Below are 23,927 nucleotides of genomic sequence, written 5' to 3' on the forward strand. Positions count from 1 at the left end.
ATAGATAAAACAGTCTTTCTTCTATTGGAAGAAGATGCCATCTATGACTTTCATAGCAAGAGAGGAGAAGTTAATGCCTGGCTTCAAAGCTTCAAAGGACAGACTGGCTCTCTTGGGGGCTAATATAGCTGATGACATTAACAAGTCAATGCTCATTTAAAAATTCCAAAGATCCCAGGGTCCTTAAGAATTACATGCTAAATCTACTCTGCCTGCACTCTAGAAATGGCACAACAAAGCCTGGATGACAGCACCATTCAGATGACTGAATATTTGAAGCCCACTGTTGAGACCTACTGCTTCAAAGAAAAGATTCCTTTTAAGAGATTACTGTTCATTGACAATGCACCTGATCACCCAAGAGCTCTGACGGAAATGTGCAATGAGATTAATGTTGCTTTCATGCCTGCTAACACAATACCCATTCTGCAGCCCTTGGATGAAAGAGTGACTTTGTTTTTGTAGAAATGTAGTCTCGCTATGCTGTCCAGGTTGATCTCAAACTCCTGGACTAAACTGATCTTCCCACCTTGGCTTCCCAAAGCTGGGATTACAGAGGCATGAGCCACTGTGCCCTTTCCTCAAGAGTAACTCTGAATTTCAAGTCTTTTTTTTTTTTTTAAAGAAATGGGGTATTGCTACATTGCGCACACTGATCTTGAACTCCTGGCCTCAAGCCTCATGAGTAGCTGGGATTACAGGTGTAAGCTACCATGCCTGGCTAACTTTCAAGTCTAGAAAGAAATACATTTCATAAGGCTATAGCTGCCATGTAGAGAGATACTTCTACTGAAACTGGGAAAAGTAAATTGAAAACCTTCTGGAAAGGATTCACTGTTCTAGATGCCATTAAGAACATTTGTGACTCTTGCGAGGGGTAAAAACACCAACATCAATAGGAGTTGGGAAGAAGCTGACTCTAACCCTTATGGAAGATTTTGAGGAGTCCAAGACATCAGTGGAGGAAGTAACTGCAGACGTGGTAAAAGTAACAAGAGACCTAGAAGTAAAGTGTGAAGATGACACTGAATTGCTGTAGCCTTATGATCAAACTTTAACATATGAGTAGCTGCTTCTTACAGACAAGTGAAAACAGTGATTTCTTGAGATGGAATCTACTACTGGTGAAGATGCTGTGAACACTAGTGGAAAGAAAATTAGAGATTTAGAATATTCCATAAATTCAGTTCATAAAATTACAGCAGATTTTGAGAGGACAGACTCCAATTTTGAAAGACATATTACTGTAGGTAAATACTAACAAACAGCATTACATGCTACAGAGAAATCTTTTGTGAATGGAAGAGACTATCAAGGCAGCAAACTTCACTGTTGTCTTATTTTAAGAAATTACCACAGTTACTCCAACTTTCAGCCACCACTACCCTGATGAGTCAGCAGCCATCAACACTGAGATAAGACACTCTACAACAAAAAGATTACAACTCATTGAAAGCTCAGATGGTTACTAGTATTTTTCAGCAATAAAGTATTTTTAAATTAATGTGTGTATTGTTTTTTAGACATAAGGGGATTGCAGGTTAATAGACAGTATAGTACAATATAAACGTAACTTTAATGCACTAAGAAATCAAAAAAATTGTGTGACTCACTATATTGCAATATTTACTTCACTGCTGTGGTATGGAACTGAACCCACAGTATCTCTGAGGTACTCCGAATACACATTCTCCCTTAATCTTCAAGTAATCTTGGCTCATTTGTCCAAATTAATTAGACCACACAAAACCTTTCTCATTTATAGCTCCAGATTCTCTCTCACTCCCTTCTCCTTCCTCTGCTCCCATTCCCTAAGTCTATTTTCAGAGTCTATTTCCTCTGCTTGTCTTTTATCTGCTCCATTCACAGGGGAGTCTCCCTCAGGCTTAAAGATACAATTCAAATGTTACCTCTTTGTTTACAGATCATTTACTCCCTACTTTCGTTACTTTGGTGCTCCAACACCTGTCATTTGGGCTATTGCAAGAGTTCTTAAATGGTCTCCCTATCATCTCATGTTGCCCATATTCTAATGCACCCTTCAGGCTGCCTGCAAAGTCCTATTTACAAAACAGAAATCTGATGATGCTACTCCTCTGCTTAAAGTCCTTCACTAGCATGCTAGTGCCAAGAGGAACAAGACAAAAAGTCCTTTACATGGAGAATAAGGCCTTCTGTAATTTAGATCCGACTCAATGCTCTCATCTTACCTCCTGTTATTCCCCCTCCACTCTGCCCTGCCATGCTGAACAAGTGCTCAGATGTCCTCCCTTTCCTCTGCTGCTGCACATGCCATTCTCTCAATCTGGGATGGTCTTCCTGATTCTGTCTTCCCAAAGGTTCCCTTGTCAAGTTCTCATCTAACCATAACCACTTAACATTCATAAAATGAAACACTTTTCACTAAGCTAAACATAACCCTTCCCCCACCACCCCTAGAAGTACTCACTTACAGGAAGAAACACAATTTTAAATAATTATAATAGTAAAACTGTGACAAACAGATGTATTCAAAAGGTAAGAAAATAACACAGTAGAAGTAACTAACTTAGATGGTCATAATATATCTCCTGGGAAAGGTGACCGTGGAACTATTCTGAAGAACAATTATATCTTTTATAAACAATAAGAAAAAACATCCCAGAGAGGAGGAGGCCATACTAAAACACAAAAGCACAAGACAGTATTATATAATAAATAGTTCTGCATTGTTGGAAAGTGAGATGAGATAGAAAAGTGGCAGGAAATGAAGCTTAGAGTCCAGCAGATCCAAATCATGAAGGTATTATCATACAATCAAAGAAGCTTTGGTTTTATTCTCTAAGACAGCGAAAAAACAGACTTTCATTCAAGAAAGGTTACTCTAGTTAAGTGTGAGAAAAGACTGAAGAATGAACAAAACCAAAGAAAAAGGTAAGCCAATTGAAAGATTATACTAGTTGAGGAAATAAATAATGATGATTTGATTTGCAAGACTAGTGGTGGGAGATTGAGAAAAGAGAACAGATTGCAGGGATATCAGGAAGTAGAATCACCAGGACTTAGTGACAGATTAGATTCGAGAATCTAATCCTATGAGGGGAAAATCTAAGCTAATTCCCAGGATTTTAGCTTATAAATTTGGTAGCATGCTGGGGTTACTACCATAAATAAGAAATACAAAAATAACAGGCTTTTCTATTTGTCTTTTGTTTTCGTAGGAGAACTAAGGGGTTGATGTTGGAAAAGGGCTGAGGAACAGAAACCTGGCAATGCTAAGATGCATGCAGGAAGAAAGAAAAAAACAGCCCGTAAGACTGAGATGGCATAGTCAAAAAGGTAGGAGACAAACAGGATAGACTGGTGTCATGAAACAGTTGTAGACAAGTATACTAGGAATACAGCTCCATGAAAGCATTCTCATCAATAGCTGTATTAAGCAGAAAGCAAGTCCAGCTGCTGAGAGAAGGACTGGGAGACTTCCACTTTGAAGCCCTCTGATTACTCCTTCTCATTTCTCAAGTATTTCAAAATAAGCACCTTGGCAGTACTTACTCTGTATGACACTTTTATAAACCTTACACAGTACTATTTTTAAAAACTGCTCATGTTTAAACTGTAATCTTGAATCCAAGCACCAGTGCCTTCATGGTGCTTGGCAATAGTCCCAAGTACCAAATATGTGTTTGCTGGGTGACCAGCAGCATTTTAATACGCATATTTGTTTACACATACTAGACCAAGAGCCCCTCAGAAGGAAGGGCTGTTCCATGTATCTAGTTTCCCCAGGACCTTGCATAATATCTGGAACAGATGAGACTTTAATAAATACTGACCGAACAATTAGAATTAATGCAGTAGTGACAGCTATTTCCTGAGGCAATTTTGTAAGATTTTGTAATTTTAAAATAGAATATATGTAAATTTTTGTTGAACTGTTTTTCATATTAACACTGGAGAAAAAAGACACCCGAACATTCACAAAAAGGCACTGCTTAAGTATCAGGAAGAAATGCTTTACAGAAGTAGCAAACCAAGTAAGAACACACGGGAATTTTTAAGTTTGTAATAGTTAGATTCATGGAGACAGCAAGCAATTTCATTTTTCCTTATGGCATCTCTTTGAAAAAAGAGATGGCCAACAAGAGAAAGGAAGGCAGCATGGTGGTATTCACAAAGGAAATAGTCCAGAAGCAGGCAGGTATCACAAAGCTTAGTGGGAAAACTGATTTCACAAGATTAGGATCTGGTACACTAGCCAGGCTGGAAAGAGAGGTGATCACCTTATCAACATATAAAAATGAAATCAATAACAAGAGTAGTACAATTGTAACCCAGCAGGAAAAAATGTAAAACCTATAAAGGAGTACCGATAGCTATTAGAAGTTTCATATTTTAAATGTTTTGAGTTGTCACATGATTAGAAAATATAATGGAGGATTTCATAATGAGCTAAACAATGCAAAATTGCACAGATGTTACTCATCAACAGCACTTATAATATGGTGACAAATTAATTTATATGACAAGAGTGGTTGGGCATTACAGGAATCTAGTTGGGCTAGACTGCAATGAACATGGGGGGCTGAATAGGAGCCTCGTGAATTAGATCCATGAGAACTATCCTCCATTTTACTCATTATAAGGTGATAAACCCACGGCAGGGGTGGCACCATACTGGCAGAGAGATACTCAGTAACATTTCTCCTTAAGCTGTGACACTTACAAATCTATTCCTTGTTCTATTATTTCTTTTTGTTGCTTTAGGACCTCAAATTGTTCTGGATTATCGGTGCCAGACATCTGTGTACTGTAGCTGCCTATTCCTGATGATGATGTTGACTCCAGAGAATTTAAACTTCCATATCTGTTTATTGTCTCAGGGTGTTTGATTTCACTCATCTCTTGCTCTGAGGGTTTTTCCTGACCTGAAAGAAGAAAATTGATAGAGTACATTATTCTATCAAAGAAAAAAAAAAGTGTAAGGGCAAACAAATTCTTGAATAAGGCAAGGCATTTCAATGTCGCTTAGATATCTATTTAATACAAAATAACTATTAGGAAACATAATAAACAACATACTTTGATATTAAAACACACTGTAATTTGTACGTGTATAGTCTGCACCATTAGGAGGAGTTCTTTTTGCAGTTGCAGTGCTGAGTATCCACTGGATTTCTGCTCTCAGCTCATTCCTCATGAGGAATTGTTTTCGATAACACCAGTGTAGCCCTGCAGCTATGAGTTTTTCTCTGAGTGAGGGTAAACATCAAACACAGATGAACAATTCAACCTTCTTAAAACATACTGCCTTTTATACGTTTCCTCTATAATTATAATACAAGAAAGTTGCATAAATATGCTTCATTTTACATAATCAAAATATTTCTAAGAAGATTCAGAAAAAAATAGCTTGGATAATTAAAGTTAAAACTTTCACAATTTTAAAGCTAGTTATTTAACTCACAGAGAATGCTTCCTCATCAGTTAAATGAATAAATATGTCATGAAATTGGTTTAACAGCATCTGCAACTATCCTGCAAAGTATTATTCACTTAAAATGACAAAGAATTACAACTCAAAATATCACCTTACCAAGAGTTGTCTGAGAGTTGGGATTCACATACTGATCCTTACTCCATTCAACCATACACTTCAAAATCGACACTAAGCATTCTAAACCTTTTTTCCTCAGGCTCAATTCCTACAAAGTAATTCAAAAATACATTTTTTTTTTTTTTTTAAAAAAGGTCTTTTAAGGAAAATACATGACTCTTTCCTGGTAAAGTTTAAATTTGAAAATGTTTTTAAAGTTCTTACCTGAACATTACTCATACCAAGTTCTTGACTGCCCCTTCCTTGAGCAATTTTTGATAGATCATTTACTAGTCTTTCAAATATATTGGCCGCATTTAAGTCACAGTCATAGTTTACATAAATATCCACTACACTCTGAGCATCTGTAACAATATAACATTAATTTCAACAAAGTACATCTAGGATGTGAGTACATTTGGCCTTTTAAATATCTAATAATAAGAAAGGGATAGTAAAAAGGAGGGTAATTTAAAATACCTGCACAAATCCTCGTCAGTGTTTGAATAACCATCCATTTGTGATCAAATGAGCTGGTAGAAGTTTCCAAAATGTATAAGAAAATTTCTTTAAAGAACACCTGTGATTAGGAGAAAACTTCTGTTTAAAATATTGTTTATAATTCATATGTGTGATCCCTTTTTAAACATCCCAAAGCTGTAGAGCAGATATTAGCACCCAGGCTCCTATGGAGTTCAACTCCTTTTGAGTTCCATCTCTGAAACCTCAGGACTAAAATATCTTGGGTAAGTGACTTAAACTTGCCCTTCTAGTTATCAGTACTGCAATTCACACTGTTGTATTTTGTTCTCAACAGAGCTGCTACAAAAGAAATATGCAAAGATTTAGAGTTCCTCCAGGTGATAATTTCTTGAACCCTTTTACAGAATATAACTTATGCTTTTTTAATCCCCCTCGAAAAGCATAATTTATACTTCTGTTCATCAGTTATATTTTTCAGAGACATTCTAGTACTGCGAGGCCTAACTGTTCATAGATTTAAATGTAACTGGTACTCTAATGAACACAATAAAAACAATCTAAGTCTCATACGGTTTTATTTTTCTAATTACTCACGAAAGTGAAAATCTCTACTGTTTGAAAACTACATGTGAACTATTTCTCACTACTCTTTACACCAAATAATCAAGCAATGAGTTAATCAACCTAATGAGATAAATTTCAATTTAACAGATAAGAATTTTCACATTTAAATGTATTCTATAAAAGTGACTTTAAGAAGGAATGACTGAAAAAAAAACATGTTAACATTTATGAAACATATGCACTATGAATCCAGAAAATCACATTTATAGTATCTCCCCCTAACTGGATTAGGTACCCCTGTAATGTGATTTTCTCTCACAAAACTCAGCAGACTTCTATTTACTTATTTAATATCAGTATCTCCTATAGACTGTAAGCTTGAAGACAGTAATGACCAGGTCTTTCTTGATAAGAATCACGTCCACATTGCAGGGCACATAGTAGGTGTTCAATAAATATTTATGGCAACATGGCCATAATTCCTAAAAACTGCATCAGGGTACCCCAGAATGCTGTAGCAAACTCATGAGGGTGCCATGAAAAAATTCTGAGGCAAAATTCAGAGGGAGATACATCTGTTGGATACCTCGAAAGACTGCTCATGGTTTCAATTAGATAACACTACATTCCCTTCAATGACATCATTATCTCTGCAAAGCTGGGTTTTGGTCATTGCTATGACAAAAAACCAAGTACTGAAAGAAAATCAATGAAGTACAGGAATGAGGGGGACAGTGTTCAATTCCAAGATCTAAGAAGCTGTGTGCAGTCTGTAATAGGCACACACATCCCAGTGGTAAGTAAGTGTGGTTAAGAATAAAATAAAAACATTATTTTTCTTTTACTTTATGCAGACTATTGTCTTTGAAATAGATAGTAGGCTGTGAAGACAAATATCCATTAAGTTGTTTGGCCCTGCCTGCTTAATAAATAGAACATAGAACTGGAGGTATTCCTCTGGCCTAAGTGCAACTTTCATGAAAAGTCAGACTCTAACAGTGTCATGAATCAAAAACTTTTGGGATTCTCTGATTAACGAAATAAATAACATAGACTGGAAGAGAGAGGAAAGAAAAAATTTTAGCTGTTATCTACGGTTTATCAAATTGCACTAATAAGCAAAAGCCTATTGCCGTAATATAAGATACTATGCCTATCATAATAGGGGCTCTAAAAAAATCAACCTTTTAATGATTTATTGAGCACCTATAATGTATGTATGTGGAACAACAGCTCTGTCTTAAGTATGCTGTCTTCACATATGTTTTCCTGAAAAGTTGTACATAAACTGTTTCTTCTGGAATAGATATATAATTTAAGGCCCATGAAAAAATCACATCACAGAAACTCTGAAGTGAATATTCTCATAAAATGAATCTTCATGTAACAACAATCTTAATTTTGTTTTGCAAATTTAGGTTTTCATAGCTGGGCTTTCTCCACGTTCAGGTGTTTTTGTTTTGTTTTGTTTTGTTTTTTGAGACGGAGTTTCACTCTTGTTGACCAGGCTGGAGTGCAATGGCACGATCTTGGCTCACTGCAACCTCCGCCTCCCAGGTTCAAGCGATTGTCCTGTCTCAGCCTCCCAAGCAGCTGGGATTACAGGCATTCACCACCACACCCGGCTAATTTTGTATTTTTAGTAGAGATGGAGTTTCTCCATGTTGGTCAGGCTAGTCTCAAACTCCCGACCTCAGGTGATCCACCCGCCTCGGCCTCCCAAAGTGCTGGGATTACAGGCATGAGCCACTGTACCTGGCGTTCAACTCATTTTTAATTTGAGTGTGTTTAACATTTTTGAAAGTATATCTATATTTATCTCATTTTATCCTCATTATCTCCCCCCGAGGGACAGTAAGGAGTGAAATAAACCTAAATTTTAAAAATTAGAATATTACAATAATTTTGTAATGAGAATCTACCATCTACAAATTGACAAGAAATTTCTTAAAGTTTTTCCTTTCAAATTCATTTTTGCCAAGTCAAATTTGCTGTGCAAAAATAGTAATCTCAACGTAAATAATTTTTGATATCTAGATCTGTAAACAGTACCTACAAAAGCAGAATCTCAGTGTCCAAAAAAATCTGTAATTGGCTACATAAAGTATTACAAAATTTTCTAATGCCAACTTAAATGTCTCATCATCAAATGGAAGACTTCTGGTTTTTTTACAAAAGCAAAAGTTCCAAACGTTTTTTACCTGTCTTTTATTTGTAGTTCCTACAGATAATGGGGGAAAAAACGATCTAAAAATGGCAACTCTTCCTAGTTAAATGCCTTGTATCATTTTAACAGACATATGGCAAACTCTTAAAACTTGACATCACATATCATATAGGCACCAAAAATGGTTTCCTGTCCAAAACTATGGCCCAAATTAAAAAGCTTTTCACTTAAAATGCCAAGGCCTAATTCTGTTTCATTCTCGTAACAATGTTCTAAATCAATCTTGATAGCTATAACAGAACATTAACATTAAAGGATAATATCACTATTTTAGCCATCGTGAAATTCTGGAAAAATAATTTATCCTTTCTATCAAGCTAGTGAATTATGAGTCTTGAGTTAGGATTAAATATAAAATAAACAAAAATTAAAATATAACCTGTATATCAAACATAATATGAAGGTAAAAACTGACAACATAAAAATGAGTATTTTTAAAACATACAACATCACAACCAAAACAACATTTCAACAAATAACAAATTGAAAAAAGCATTCATTAAATTGGTAAAACATAAGAACTATTTTAAGTTTTATTTGAAGATGAAAACAAAAAAATCAGAAACTGGTACACCTTCCAAAAAAAAAAACCACTTAAGGCCGGGTGCAGTGGCTCACGCCTATAATCCCAGCACTTTGGAAGGCAGATGCAGGCAGATCACCTGAGGTCGGGAGTTTGAGACCAACATGACCAATATGGAGAAACCCCGTCTCTACTAAAAATACAAAATTATCCAGGAATGGTGGCACACGCCTGTAATCCCAGCTACTCAGGAGGCTGAGGCAGGAGAATCACTTGAACTCAGTAGGCGGAGGTTGTGGTGAGTGGGGATCGCGCCACTACACTCCAGCCTGGGCAACAAGAGGGAAACTCCATCTCCAAAAAAAAAAAAAAGAAAGAAAGAAAGAAACTGGTACACTTGCACAACACATGCAGACACGATTGAAAAAATCCCTAATTTAGTTCTTCTAATTCTCTGACAATATTTTAGAACCACATGATTGTTATTCTATTTCCAAAGATCCTGGGAGAAAACTTTAGGAATATATACATTAAAAAAAAAAAGTACAAAGCAAATATTAATTTTTTTCAAATATCCTAAAACAGAACCCCAAAATATAATGCCCCTCAATCACATCTTTTAAAATGCCTAATACTTATAAATGGTTTAAAATAATGGCGATGCAGTATATATTTGGAACTTTCTTTTAAGATAAACAGAAGTATTATAATATACCACATAGACAATGGCAAAGCTATTGTGAGGACCAAATTAATTCAAGAGAGCAAGAACCATTTATTCAACTAGTACAAGTTCCTTGAGGACAGCAGCTGCATCTTATTTCATTTTGCATTCTTAGTGCTTATCCAGTGCCTAGTACTTCGTTGGCACATGTTAGTTGAACAGGTGAATGAAAAAACAGAAGTGCATGGCAATATACAAAAATTATTTCACATTCTGGAGACCTTTCCAGTGTATTCAAATCTGATTTAATGTGAAACAAATGAAATATCCAATAGTAATATTATATTTCAATGCCTAAATGCAAAACGTACCTCAATTTGCATCTTCAGATGTGTTTTGAAATTTGACAACAAAGTAAGAAATATAGAAAGAGAAAGCTCGAAAACCTCTGGAACAGAAGAGACTCCATTTTTTGAGAGTGCAACACAAAGATACTGCTTAATAGCATTAATAAACATCTCATTTGTCCTGAAAACAGGTCCTGCATTCTGCAGAATGGATAGAAGTAACTGCAATGAAAGAATCTTGGATCGGAGTTCATGAGACCTAAAATGTAAAAAAGAAGGCACAATATATGAACAAGGTTGGCATTATAGTAATAACAAGTTGTTCCAAAAATATTTCCAGATACACATTTCATAAACTTTGTAAATGGAGAGGAAGAGAAAATTCTATAACATAAAAAAAGTATAGTACATGAACAACTCAGCCACTAACAACAGGTGCTTTCACTGATGTTCCCTTGAACCATGTATTTATAATTTCACAAACTTTTAAAATTTATTTATTTATTTTGAGACAGAGTCTTGCTCTGTCACCAAGGCTGGAGTGCAGTGATCTCAGCTCATTACAACCTCCAACTCCCGGGTTCAAGTGATTCTTCTGCCTCAGCCTCCCAGGTAGCTGGGACTACAGGTGCCCACCACCACACCCAGCTAATTTTTTGTATTTTTAGTAGAGATGGGGTTTCACAGTGTTAGTCAAGATGGTCTTGATCTTCTGACCTCGTGATCCACCCACCTCGGCCCCGCAAAGTGCTGGGATTACAGGCGTGAGCCACTGCGCCCAGCCCACAAACTTTTTAAAAAGAAAAAAAATATTCACAAATATTTAACATCAACCCATTGTTTTACTGGAAAAGAAAAAAAACCATGTGAAGATATATGCTGTGTTCCTTTCTTTCACAACCATTCTTCTCCTTACAAATCATCAGCAACTTCTCAGATTAAATGCCATATTTAATATTAATACACAACCGTTCCAATGGACTTTTTTCTGCTTATGCTACTCAGAAATCCTAAACAACTAATAAAAAAGTTTTGGTTGCATTAACAAGTGACAGCACTAATTCAAGCTTACTTTTTCAGTAACCATTTAAAGATTTTTTTTTCTTTTGAAATAAATATAGAGGTATTCAGAACAATTAAAAACTTTAAGGCCAGGCATGGTGGCTCATGCCTGTAATCCCAGCACTTTGGGAGGCTGAGGCAGGTGGATCACTTGAGGTCAGGAATTTGAGACCAGCCTGGCCAACATGGTGAAACCCCGTCACTACTAAAAATACAAAATTAGCCAAGTGTGGTGGTGGGCACCTGTAATCCCAGCTACTCAGGAAGCTGAGACAGGAGAATCACTTGAACCTGGGAGGTGGAGGTTGCAGTGAGCTGAGATCACACCACTGTACTCCAGCCTGGGTGACAGAGTGAGACTCCGTGTACAAAAAATAATAATAAAATAAAATAAAAATACAAACTTAAAATAGCTTAGCAACTTATTCTAAATAATTTTGTAATGAAAAGCTGAAAAAGTAGTTTTTGGCTTAAAATTTTTAATTTTTTTCCCAGTCAATATACTGTGGCATGCTTCTGATCACTACCTAGTGTTTTAATTATTTGATTTTGCAAACACAATTTTCCTTCCATTGAAACTGATCTCTTAAGCCCAACAGACCAAGGACATTGATCCCGGGCAACATTTCAAATGCAGAACACACCAAAATGCTCTAGCAGATGGTTCTTTTTCAAAAAAAAAAAAAAAAAAAAGTAGCCCAAATGCTACTTTCAGTCATATTTACACTATATAGTAAACTTAACTGCCCTTGATTTCCACCTGAAAAATTTTATGGTTATAAGTGTCAAGTAATTCAAGAAGCTACATAAATCTAATAAGGAATTGCTAATTTCACGTAAATGGGTATCACAAAAAAATACTACTTTCTCTGAAATAAAACTGAAGCCAATAATATTATGGCTCATTATTACACAGTCATGTTTCTAAGATGGCCATTGCCCTGAATCTTCCTTTGAATCTAAAAATATGTGCAGCAAATACATAATTACCAAAAAAATGCTTAGACAAATCAAGTTAGAGACAGCGAGAACTAAGACTTCAAATAGCTACAGGGAACTACAAATTAACCCACCATCTCCCCTCCCTGTTCTAGTCTTCCAAGGCTTAAATACTACTTCCTATTCTAGCTCACATTTATCACCTATTATGCTCAATTCCTATTGTAATTAAATCCTGCAGCTTACCATTCTATAACAATGTTTGTTCTAAGTATGTTTTATATTTGTATTCCCATTTAATAAAATATCTTGTATACTGTACATGCTATAAAAAAATGGATTTATTCTTGTATTCATCCATTTATTAAATACCTACTGTGTACACGGCAATAATGAATGAAAAAATGATTAGACAACTGTCTTATGACACAATAAGTTATACTTCTGAAAGGCAAAAGAGGCTGGAAATATCAGGTCTGCAGTTTTTCATGGGGTAGTTTCAAATTATGATTCAGGCTTAAATAAGAACATTTCCTGGATCATCATTTTAGCAAGACCAGAAAATATAAAGGGGAGCAAAGACAAAAAAAAAAAAAAAAAAAAAAGAAAGTTATGTAACTACAAAAGCTTGACTTTTGGCCAAAAAAGAAAAAAAAATCATTAAAGACAGAAAACTACACATTCTTTTGGAAAAAGAATAGCTTCTAAGGGTGTATTCAGTATTCAATTCCATTGTTTAACGACCCTGATAGTCAAGTCAACAAGGTCTTCAAACAAAATTTCCTAATATTTGGTTTAAACCCACTAAGTATAAGGCTTGTTAATTTACATTATTCCTCATAAGAATCCTTTGTAACATTAAAGATTGCATCTTTTCAAAACCAGATCACTCTTTTTTCAGGGATAAACTCTTCCCTACCCCAAGTACTCCTCAAAATTCATATTACTTTCCTTTGTGTCCTTTTCATTGTCAGCATTTTAAAGAATTTCTTCTTTTCTGTTTCTAGCATTCTTTCAAATCACAATTTTTACATTTGATTTGGAAAAAAGCATCTGAGGCTTTAATGGTCAATAATATTTTTAAAGCATGGCAAAAATGGCCTTCAGCAATAATACCAAATCTTATCTCTTTCTTAAAGTAGGTCTTCACTGATTCAGAATGAGATGTTAAAACTGCTGATTTTTGAATGAGACTTTTTAAAATTCAAAACTGTCGATTTTTTAATGAGATTTTTGAATGTTCATTTCTCACTTAGGGTTTGGGTCTTAAAAGAGATTTTATGATTTTAGGCTTCTGGGTCTAAAGGATGTTTCTCCCTGAACTGGTACAATCTGACAAAATTAAACAAATATAACAAATGGAGTTTCCAGCCCCATGTATGAAGTTTTCACAGCAACTGTCTCTGGTCTGCTCAGTTGGCACTTAGAAACTGAAACACTCTATAGAATTTTTTTTAATTGAAGTACTGTTGCCTTACATCTCTATTTCAATATCCCTTTCTTAAAGTTATGGTCTGCTCCAAGGTTTCTTTCTCCAGAAAGTTCTAAAATTGTCATACTGCAATACATCATGCTGCAGTATTAGAGAGGCGGGCAACTCATGTAACTTCCAAACTCAATCTCAAGAGTAGTTAGTTACATTTGAATCATATGACAGATACCTGACCATTTACGACTTACAAAAATGGCACTTTCCTAGGGTTTAATCTAACATATTTCATGAAAATTAGACAAGTGGCTCCTAACTCAAAGTTCTTCCTGATCCCAATAGAGAAAGATGTCATCCTAGGGCATTTTGTCAGACCTTAATGAATATGCATTATCTTTCATTACAACTTTTAAGATCTTTTAGGTTTTATTACCTTTTGACTGGCAGTTTTTAGAAACCTAGGACTGGGATACAGGGTTACATTAGCTCCAAAGTTACTTATATGGAAATAAGAATTCACTAATTCATTCATTTGATAACACTTACTGAGCCTCTCCTATGCACCAGGCACTATTCTAGAATGCTGTCATACCCTTTAGGAAATAGCATAAGTTATCTATTCCAGCAATGTTGAAACTTTTTGTTTTTAGAAAATAGTATAAGTCACATACCCTTTAGGAAATAGTGTAAGTTATCTACTCCAGCAGTTTTGAATTGTTTTTCAATACTTTTTTCTTAAACGTAAAATACCTCCCCTCCACCCAATTTTTTTTATGGTTCTATAGGACAAAAAGAACAAAAGAAAATCCAAACATTACCTTAACAGTAACTTTCAAGCCTAAAAACCTCTATTTGTCAGGCAAAACAGTTAATAACTTACTTTGGATCTGGCGGTCCATCTGACAGTGGTTTCATTGACAGTTTACACAATGACCTGAATACTAGAAAGGCATCCTTTTGTAAAATGTGGGAAAACTTAGCACCAGGTGAAGGTCCTGAAGAATTTCCAGATTCCTAAACAAGTTAACACACCATGAAAATTTTAGAGATATTTGCCAGTGTAAAATCATTTCAGCCTTCTACTGTATTTCATTCAATTCACTAACAGGTGGAGATTCCCCCACTATTGGAAGGGGAACCAGATGAGGGAATCTGCCACATTGTTTTTCTTTTATACTCCACGGACCACACCCAACAATAAATACCTTTAAAAATGCACTTTAAAAATATTCCCTATGAATAAACCAAATAAACTCTTAAAATTTACTCAGCTCATACTATTACTGACAAAAAAACTGATACATCATGCCTGACAAGATCCTATCCAAAGACTAAATTATACTCCATACTACCTGTCATTGACTGTTTCATGCTTTTGTCCTATTTTATTTTTTGTCTTACTGTGGGCAAACATAAACTGAAGGTCAACCAAGTCAAGAAAACCTACTCCTAAATATGGGACACTTAGTGTAGGACTGACTCCTTTACCTAAAAAGGCAGATTTTTACACACAGAATATAGGGTAGGAAGGAGGAAAAGAACCTGTCATTACCAAGGTACTGATTTCTTTGCAGCCCTAAACAAAGGTTAAGGTGAAGTTCCCTAAATTTCTAAAAGTTTTCTCACCATGCAACACAGGTTGAGTTACCTGAAATGCTTGGGACCAGAAGTGTTTTGGGTTTCAGATTTTTTTGGATTTTGGACTATCTGCATTATACCGATTGAGCATACTAACCCCAAAATCCAAAATGTGGAATTCTCCAATAAGCATTTCCTTTGTGTATGACCTTTGAGTGTCATCTTGGCACTCAAAAAGTTTTGGATTTGGAGCATTTTGAATTTCAGATTAGGAATATTCCACCCATTCCGGAATTATCTTGTGAATATGTAATAAGAATGTTCTTATTAAATGTTAATTCAATTCGTAGATGGGTGTGGAGAAGATGTAAATATAGATGAGACATACCTTAAAGTTGGAAATATAACTATCAAAATATGAAGGGGAAAAAAATCGCTGTAATTTATATAAATGAAGGAAAAAAAAAAACCCAATTGTCTTATTTCCCCAAACTAAATAAAATCAGGCAGCAGCATCAGCTGAAAATACTCATGACAAGGTGCTGGCAGCCTATAAATTTGTAAGATTAACAGGATTTCTCCCCCTCCCCACCCCTCCATTTATACCTGAGTATCATTGGAAGAGACTGACAATCTATCATCAGGTAAGGATGGTGTATATGCAACAGAAATTGGTGTTCCTGGAATTCCATTTGCTTGAATATTTTCACTGTCACTACCATCCTCTATCGTTCCAATGTTGCCATCTGCGCTTGCATTTATAGCAGTCCCTTCTCCCATATCTAAAATGATAAGAATAAAAACCATGCAAATATATCTGACTTAACCAAAGTGTATTTTAAAAGCATACAGTACTTAAAATGAAACAGTGGCAGGAAAGCAATGTGAAGTAAAATATGTATTGGCACCATTTAAAGGTTAGCATACTTACTACTAAATAAGTATGCATCTGGCATACTTCCAAATACAATCCTTAAGTTGCTCTGGCAATGAAACACACTTAGCTGATGAAAGGCTAACCAGGATGTGCCAAAACAGAAGCTTACTTTTAGTCTATATTAGCATTTACTGAACTGGGTTTTGATGAATGCTAATGACTTGAGATGTGAACACAAATTCCTCGAAAAAATATCTCATTGTCAAATTAGTTCAGGAAATGCTGGGAAATAGGTTTCTTTATTATAGCCTTTAAGATGCTAGTATGTACAAAACTCTCCAAGTATATACAGTGTGTAGTGTTTCCAAAATTTATTTTACCATAAGCCCCCTTCCCGTTTTTAGAATTCCTATGAATATCTAACACTCTATGTTCTCTGGAACACAGCCAGGGAAATAATGACCTACACCACTGAAAATTTTTCACTAGGTCACTTTGAGTGATCATACTTGTAATTAATATAAACAGAAACAAATGACTTATGGTAGAATAAACAGAGATAATGAAAATAATACCAAGTTCCAGAACTACTCTAGGTATAATGAAACTCTTTCATGCTACCAATTGAAAGAAAACTATAAGATAGTATGAGAGACACAAGCTGTACTATAAAGAACACAGATTCTGAAATATTTTTAAAGACCCGTATTTCAATCATGTCTTCACCAGTTAATTGGGTAAATTATTTCATCTGTGTTTGCCTGGGTTTCTTCCTAAGTAACAGAAATAATAAGGTCTATGAGGAACCACCAAAACACAGATACAAGACATAAAGAATAAAACTGGTACTCAGTAAGTGGTAGTTATTACTAATTTTGTTACTAATTGATAACATGTCTCCAACTTTGAGTGACTCAAGTAATACGAAAAGAGTAGCAGCTTCTGGTTCCCCTATCCAGAAGTTGCTTTCTCCTTTCCAAATCAGAACACCCTGGAATAGATGAAACTGGATAGCCTGGGTGCAGTGGCTGCCCCCTGTAATCCCAGCACTTTGGGAGGCCGAGGCAGGTGGATCACGAGGTCAGGAGTTGGAGACTAGCCTGGCCAACATGGTGAAACCTCGTCTCTACTAAAAATAAAAAAATAAGCCAGGCATGGTGGCAGGCGCCTGTATTCCCAGCTACTCGGGAGGCTGAGGCAGGAGAATCACTTGCACCCGGGAGGTGGAGGTTGCAGTAAGCCAAGATACCACCACTGCACTCTAGCCTGTCAGAGCTAGACGCCATCTCAAAAAACAACAACAAAAAACCCTGGATAATTCCAAAGCAAGTTTTGTATTAATAAGTATAAAATGAAAAATATATTCAGTAATAAAATACATTATGAAAACTGTTATACAAAACAGAAGCTTTCTTAGAGGACTTTTGGAGCTTTAATATGCTAATATTTGATGCGCTAAATACCACTATAGCTTTTATATATTACATATATAAAGAATGCATAGGCCAGGCACAGTGGCTCATGCCTATAATCCCAGTACTCTGGGAGGCCAAGATGGGAGGATCACTTGAGGTCAGGAGCTCAAGATCAGCCTGGGCAACATAGTGAGACACCATCGCTACAAAAAAATTTTTTTTAAAAAGAATGCTTACATATGTAAAGACTGTGGAAAGACTTAGAAAAAAAAAAACAAACAATGATTATTAGAAACTGAGTTCCTATCTCACTCCCCAGAGTACTTATTCCAAAACTTATTCTCTCTGTACCCAATTACATCTCTTCCTATGATTCTCCCCACTTCCCATTAACAAATGACTTCCACCTACTACTTAGCTAAAAATCAGGTAATTTAACATAGGCTCCCACACGGTCTCTTGCAGCACCACAAAAATACATCTCTTCTTGCCTTCAACAGTATCGTCCTCCACTAAGTATTTTAACATTGCTTTTTCAATTTTGTGCACACTACTGGAACTTCCCCATTATCCAATAAACATTCAAATATTTTCTCACACACACATAAAATCTTCCTTTGCCTCTTGCTACACCTCAGTTCTTGTCCATTTTCTTCCCTCTTTTTATTAAATTTCTCAAATGAATACTCAATATTCTTTGATATTACTTTCCTCCTTTCCATCTCAAGAAATTTCTCAAAGAAACTGAAAACATTTCCTTATTTTCTTTTTAGACTTTGAAGCCACACCCCTGTGGGCTGAAATCTTCACTTTGTCATTTCTTTGAAAGGAATAATCACTCATTGCTTCAGTTTTCTCATTTGTAAAGAGGGGATAGTAATAGTACCTAAACATCCCAGTGTTTGAGGGAAGAGTAAATGAATAAATACAAGCATATAAAATCATTTGGGATATACAGGAAGCACTTAATACAGTTGGATATTACTACTGTCTCATGTTTTTTCCTCTAATTATCCTTTAAACATAGATGCAAACTTCTACTTTCAAGGCAGTGAATTGAGCCTACCAATTTACCTTCTCCTTTGACAAATCCCACTGAAATTACAAAAAAAACCCATATAAACAAGAGATGTACTTTTAATAACGCTGATAAACTAAGAAGCATATCACTGGATCATAAACTTTGAGGAATTCCTAGAAAGTAGGTTGAGATTAAAAGAAAAGCTATTTAATTTATTGCTTATGACTGAACATATGCAAAGAATAGGCCTACCTGAGAGATATGATTGTTTTACCACTTGGGTTCTAAAGACTTCAAAGCCTAGAATGGCAAAGTGCTATGAGGTAGAAGGGAAGATGCAAATCAAAGAGCTTGGGGAACCATGCCAATGTCTATCAATAGAGCTGACCACAGCCATGATCATCTAGACTATATTTGATCACTGCCTGCTAATTAAAGTAGATTGTTTAGTAGGTCTCCTAACAGAACAAGTAGATCAGGAAAGGAGAGCAGTATCTCAGCTAACTGGGAATGCTGCAATAAACACAGAGGGAAAACCAACTAAGGTTCTAGGCTCCTACTCTGTTTCTACTTAATTATTTCCAAATAAAGCCATTTCTGAATGACGCCAGCCTAAGATTCCCTGGCAAGGGTGGGAGAGTGAGAACAAATCAACAAGTGTGAAGATCTCCCTCAGTGTAGAATATATAAAAAGTATATAGCATTCATCCCAAGTTTCACTTGACTTTGGTTTGTGTTGACAACATGGTGAATGATATGGGCCTACACAGCCCAAGGGTCACTAGAGCCACCCTGCTCAAGGGAGGTAACTGCTTCTTTGCTCTCAGCTTAGAAATGAGGTCTGCCTTTGGACCACAGTCACCTCATTAATTTTGGAAAGGAAGGCCTCACAAGAAACAGAAAAAACATATACACAATTACTAAAAGTAGATTGATCAAATCTAGCCTCTCTTTCTACAAATAGGCAAAAACATAAAGTTTACAGCTCAAAAGTGAAGACAAAGGACAGCAATCTGAGCAAATGGGGAATTAGATTTCACAGCTGGGACAGTTACAGTTAGTACAGTCAGTGGTAAGTGAAGGAATGTTGCAATAATACACAAGAGCAAAGTGCTATTAAAAAAAGCAGCTCAGAGAAAAACGGGGTTCTTAGGGATGAAAACATTACTGAAATAAAAACTACACTGGAAAAAGCGGTAGAATGGATATTACTAAAAAATATTTGCAAAGTGGAAAAACCCTTGTAACATTCTCATTGAATGTAAAACCCTAAGACAAAATGATGGAAATTAGAGAAGATTGCAACAGCAATCAAGGACATGATCTAGAATATTCAACATCTGTATAGTGTGAGATGTGGAAAAGAACAGAAAGGATGAAGAATAATTAACGACAACAACAAAGAAAATATTTCTAGAATGATGAAAAGGCATAAAAAAACCCTGTTACTCCTGATTTAAAAAACAAGTTAAATTCATACCCATGCACACACAGTCATGTATGTACAAAAGATAAACGTATCTTTTAATAAACTACAAACAAGAAAACTTACTTAATTTGATAAAGAGTATCCTCCAAAAACAAAAGCAATCATCAAATTTAATGGTGAGATATAGCAATAATGTTTAAAAAAAAAAAAAGAAGATCCTTGCCAACATTAACACTATTCATCATTTTCTGGAGGTTCTAGCCAATGTAATGTAACAGAAAAAAACAAACAAAAATAAGGTATAAATGCTGTAAAGGAAGAGACAAAGACAAAAATATCATTATTCACTTAGAAAAAATAGCCAAATGAAAAACTTTTAGAAATAATACGAGTTCAGAAGGTGACCAAGTAGGAGATAAATATGGAAAAAGAAGAATTTTTCTATATTCCAATTAAATTAGGTAATAGAGAAGAAAGGAATCAACCAAAATATTATCAAAACTAAACCAAAAATATAGAAATAATTTAACAAAAAATGTGCAAGAGCCAAAGGAAGAAAACAATAAACTTTCCTGAATGATATGAAGGACTTGACTAAATGAACTTTTCATGTTTCTGGAGGAAAAGACTCGATATTATTGCAAAGAAGATATTATCTTCCCAAGTTAATTTATAAGCACATTACAATTTGAATTACTAAGTAAGCTTTTAATTTTTGAACTTAATAAAGTGGTTCTAAAGTTCATCTAAAAAAAAACACATTTAATAGATATTTTAAAAATTGATACCATAGAATACAAAAATTAAAAACTAAAGAAAAAAATTGAAGAGGGAGGCCTTGCACTATAAAAATCAAAATATACTATAAAGCCAAACTATTTTACATAATTCAACACTGGTTAGGAACAGACAAGTGGCTCATTACAACCGTACAGAAAACTCAAAAAACAGAACCATTTAGGATAAAATTTTCATTTCAAATTAATTGAGAAATGATTATTTCCATAGATTATAATTAGCTATACAATTTCACACCATACAGAAAAATAAATCTGAGATGAATTAAAGAGCTAAAGTCAAAAAATAAAAACAAAGTATTAGAAAAAGGTATCGTAGTGTATTTTATAATCTTAGGGTGGTAAAATCCATTTTAAGCAAGACAAAAACAGAAACCACAAATAAAAAGATAATGTTAAAATTTTTTTTTTGTGGTCAAGTATGTGCAGTGGCTCATGCCTGTAATCCCAGCACTCTGGGAGGCCAAGGCGGGTGGATCACAAAGTCAGGAGTTCAAGACCAGCCTGGCCAACATGGTGAAACCCCGTCTCTACTAAAAAAAAATACAAAAATTAGCCAGGCATGGTGGTGTGCACCTGTAATCCCAGCTACTCGGGAGGCTGAGGCAGGAGAACTGCTTGAACCTGAGAGGCAGAGGTTGCAGTGAGCCAAGATCTTGCCATTGCACTCCAGCATGGACGATAGAGCAAGATTCCATCTCAAAAACAAAAAACAGAAAAAAGAAAAAGAAAATAATATAAGCAAAGGTTCAAACAAAACAAAGACCGAGTAGAAAAAATATTTACAATACACTGAACAAGGAATAATTTCTTAGTATGAAGAACTCTTGAAAATAAGAACAAAAGAAAGACAAGGAAAAATATGCGAAAGACAAGAATAGTAATTCAAAAAAGGATAAGTAGTCCAATGATGTTCAGTTGAAATATACAAAATTGCCAATGTTTGACCTATAAAAATAATTGCCTATGTTTTGACCCTGCTAATAATCAAATGAAAATTAAAACAATACAATAAATACTATCATTACAGTGACATTATAGCACTATATACAAATTTTTAAATATTTATACACCTTGATCAAGCTATTCCTTCTTTATAATTTATCCAAAAGTGCAAAAAGATGTCTATAGTAAGAATGTGTATCACAGCAATGTTTATAAAAAGCAAAAACCTGGAAATCATCTAAATCCTAGTATTAACAGCAGATTATTTAAATAAATTATGGTCCAGTGATAGGATGAAATACAAATGGATGTGAATGGATATAGTTTAATATGTGAAAAAGGCAGATTATCAAACTGTAAGTACAGTATATTCCCATTTATCTTAAACACATATAACATACATGCAGGCATGTGTGAAAAAATATTTTAAAAATTATGTACAGCAAGAAACACCATAATAAGATCAAAAGACTTGGGCAAACAATAAACTGAGAGAAAATATCTGTAAAATATATCACAGAATCCTAATACATAAAAGATTCTTAAGGGGAAAAGGATAAAAATCTGATGGAAAAATGAACAGAAGACATGAATAAATGACTCACTCAAAGATATACAAATGATCCTATAGGTATGAAAAGACATCTAATTTCACTCATAGTCAGAGAAATGCACATTAAAACCAAACGGAGATACATTTCTCACCTATCAGGTTGGTAAAAACTCAAAATTTTTTAGTATTACCAGCTGTGGAGAAAAAGGCACTCTTACACATTAATGGTAAGAGCGCAAAATGGCACAACACCTATAAAGACGAATTTAGCAACAGCTAACAGATATTCATATTCATTTACCATTTGACCCAATAATCTCATTTCTAGGAATTTGCCCTGAAGATAAACTTCCATAAATATGAAACAATACAGATGTACAAAGTTATTCACTGCAGCATTATTTTTAACAGCAAAACACTGGAAACAACCTAAGTACAACAGGGGGCTGGCTGAATAAACTATGATATATCTGCGTAAGGTAGTACCATGCAGAAAGCCGTGACAGAAAAGAAGAAAATCTCTATCAACTGAAATAGAACTATTTCTAATATATGTTAGGTGAAAAAAAGCAACACACACATAGATGCAGTACTCTAACAAAAAATGTGAGAAAGGGAAATAAAAAATACTCCTTTGCTTACATCTCTTACATACAAGCAGACATGTATGCACAACCCCCTAAACTCCAGAGAAAAACTAAAAGCTAGTGAAAGTGATTACCCATAAAAGGAGGATCAGAGAAGGAAGGAGCTGATGGAGGAGTTCTCCAAGTAAGCATTTTATGTAATTTTGACTTTGAATCATGTAAATATTCTTCATATTTTAAAAAATGAACCAATATAATAATACAAGTAACTTTTTCAAAATAGTACTCTCACTCATCTTTAATAGGATATATTTAAGGATACATATAATTACAGAGAAATCTTGAACTTTATAAGTTTGCTGGTGGTAATGGCATCCTGTTGAGAATCTGGGTTTTCACTGTAAGAAACAGAAGATACAAATAGGAAGTACAGAAAGATGAGGAGAAACCTTGTGGCAATGGATGTGAAGTAGAACTACAAATAGGAACTTAAGACTAATTGTATATATGTTACCTTATCTCTATCCATTGGAAGGGCCTATAAGTAAGGACATTTCAGCAGCTAGCAACAAGAGCATCTTGTAACCAATTCTTGGTTTCTAAGAACAACTGCCCACTAAAAAGGACAAAGACTCTTTGGAGAACTAGCTGATTCCAGGGCTGAGGAAAAGGGAAGTTGAAGGTGAACCTGGAACATCTTTCTGTTCCAAACATAAAGGAAAAGCTCAAAGACTAATGGAATCACATCAAAAGAACGTGGGTGTTAGCTTGAAGGGATTCCTACTGGCAGACAAAAAATAAAAATAATAATGATACAGGATTATAACACATAAAATAATAAAAGAATTCATTAAGCCCATGGTATTATTTTTTAAAAGGGGGTGGGTGGGGCAGGGTGGGAGAGTTCTTCTC

At 35.0% G+C, this 23,927-nt stretch overlaps 1 protein-coding gene across 5 annotated transcripts in view; it reads right to left on the reverse strand.

The window, feature by feature from the left end:
* ARFGEF1 (ADP ribosylation factor guanine nucleotide exchange factor 1) overlaps window positions 1-23,927 on the reverse strand; it is a 144,946-nt gene that overhangs the window by 64,496 nt on the left and 56,523 nt on the right. For all 5 annotated transcript variants that reach the window (XM_009213136.3, XM_021942403.2, XM_031669602.1 and 2 more), the window contains 7 exons: window positions 15,998-16,173; window positions 14,694-14,827; window positions 10,408-10,642; window positions 6,056-6,155; window positions 5,801-5,940; window positions 5,576-5,684; window positions 4,706-4,907 (listed from right to left, as the gene is read on the reverse strand). In XM_009213136.3, the coding sequence (XP_009211400.1) occupies window positions 4,706-4,907; window positions 5,576-5,684; window positions 5,801-5,940; window positions 6,056-6,155; window positions 10,408-10,642; window positions 14,694-14,827; window positions 15,998-16,173 (1,096 nt within the window). The remainder of the gene's footprint in view (window positions 1-4,705; window positions 4,908-5,575; window positions 5,685-5,800; window positions 5,941-6,055; window positions 6,156-10,407; window positions 10,643-14,693; window positions 14,828-15,997; window positions 16,174-23,927) is intronic.

The sequence above is a fragment of the Papio anubis genome, chromosome 8, assembly GCF_008728515.1.
Source record: "Papio anubis isolate 15944 chromosome 8, Panubis1.0, whole genome shotgun sequence".
Classification (NCBI taxonomy): Eukaryota; Metazoa; Chordata; class Mammalia; order Primates; family Cercopithecidae; genus Papio; species Papio anubis.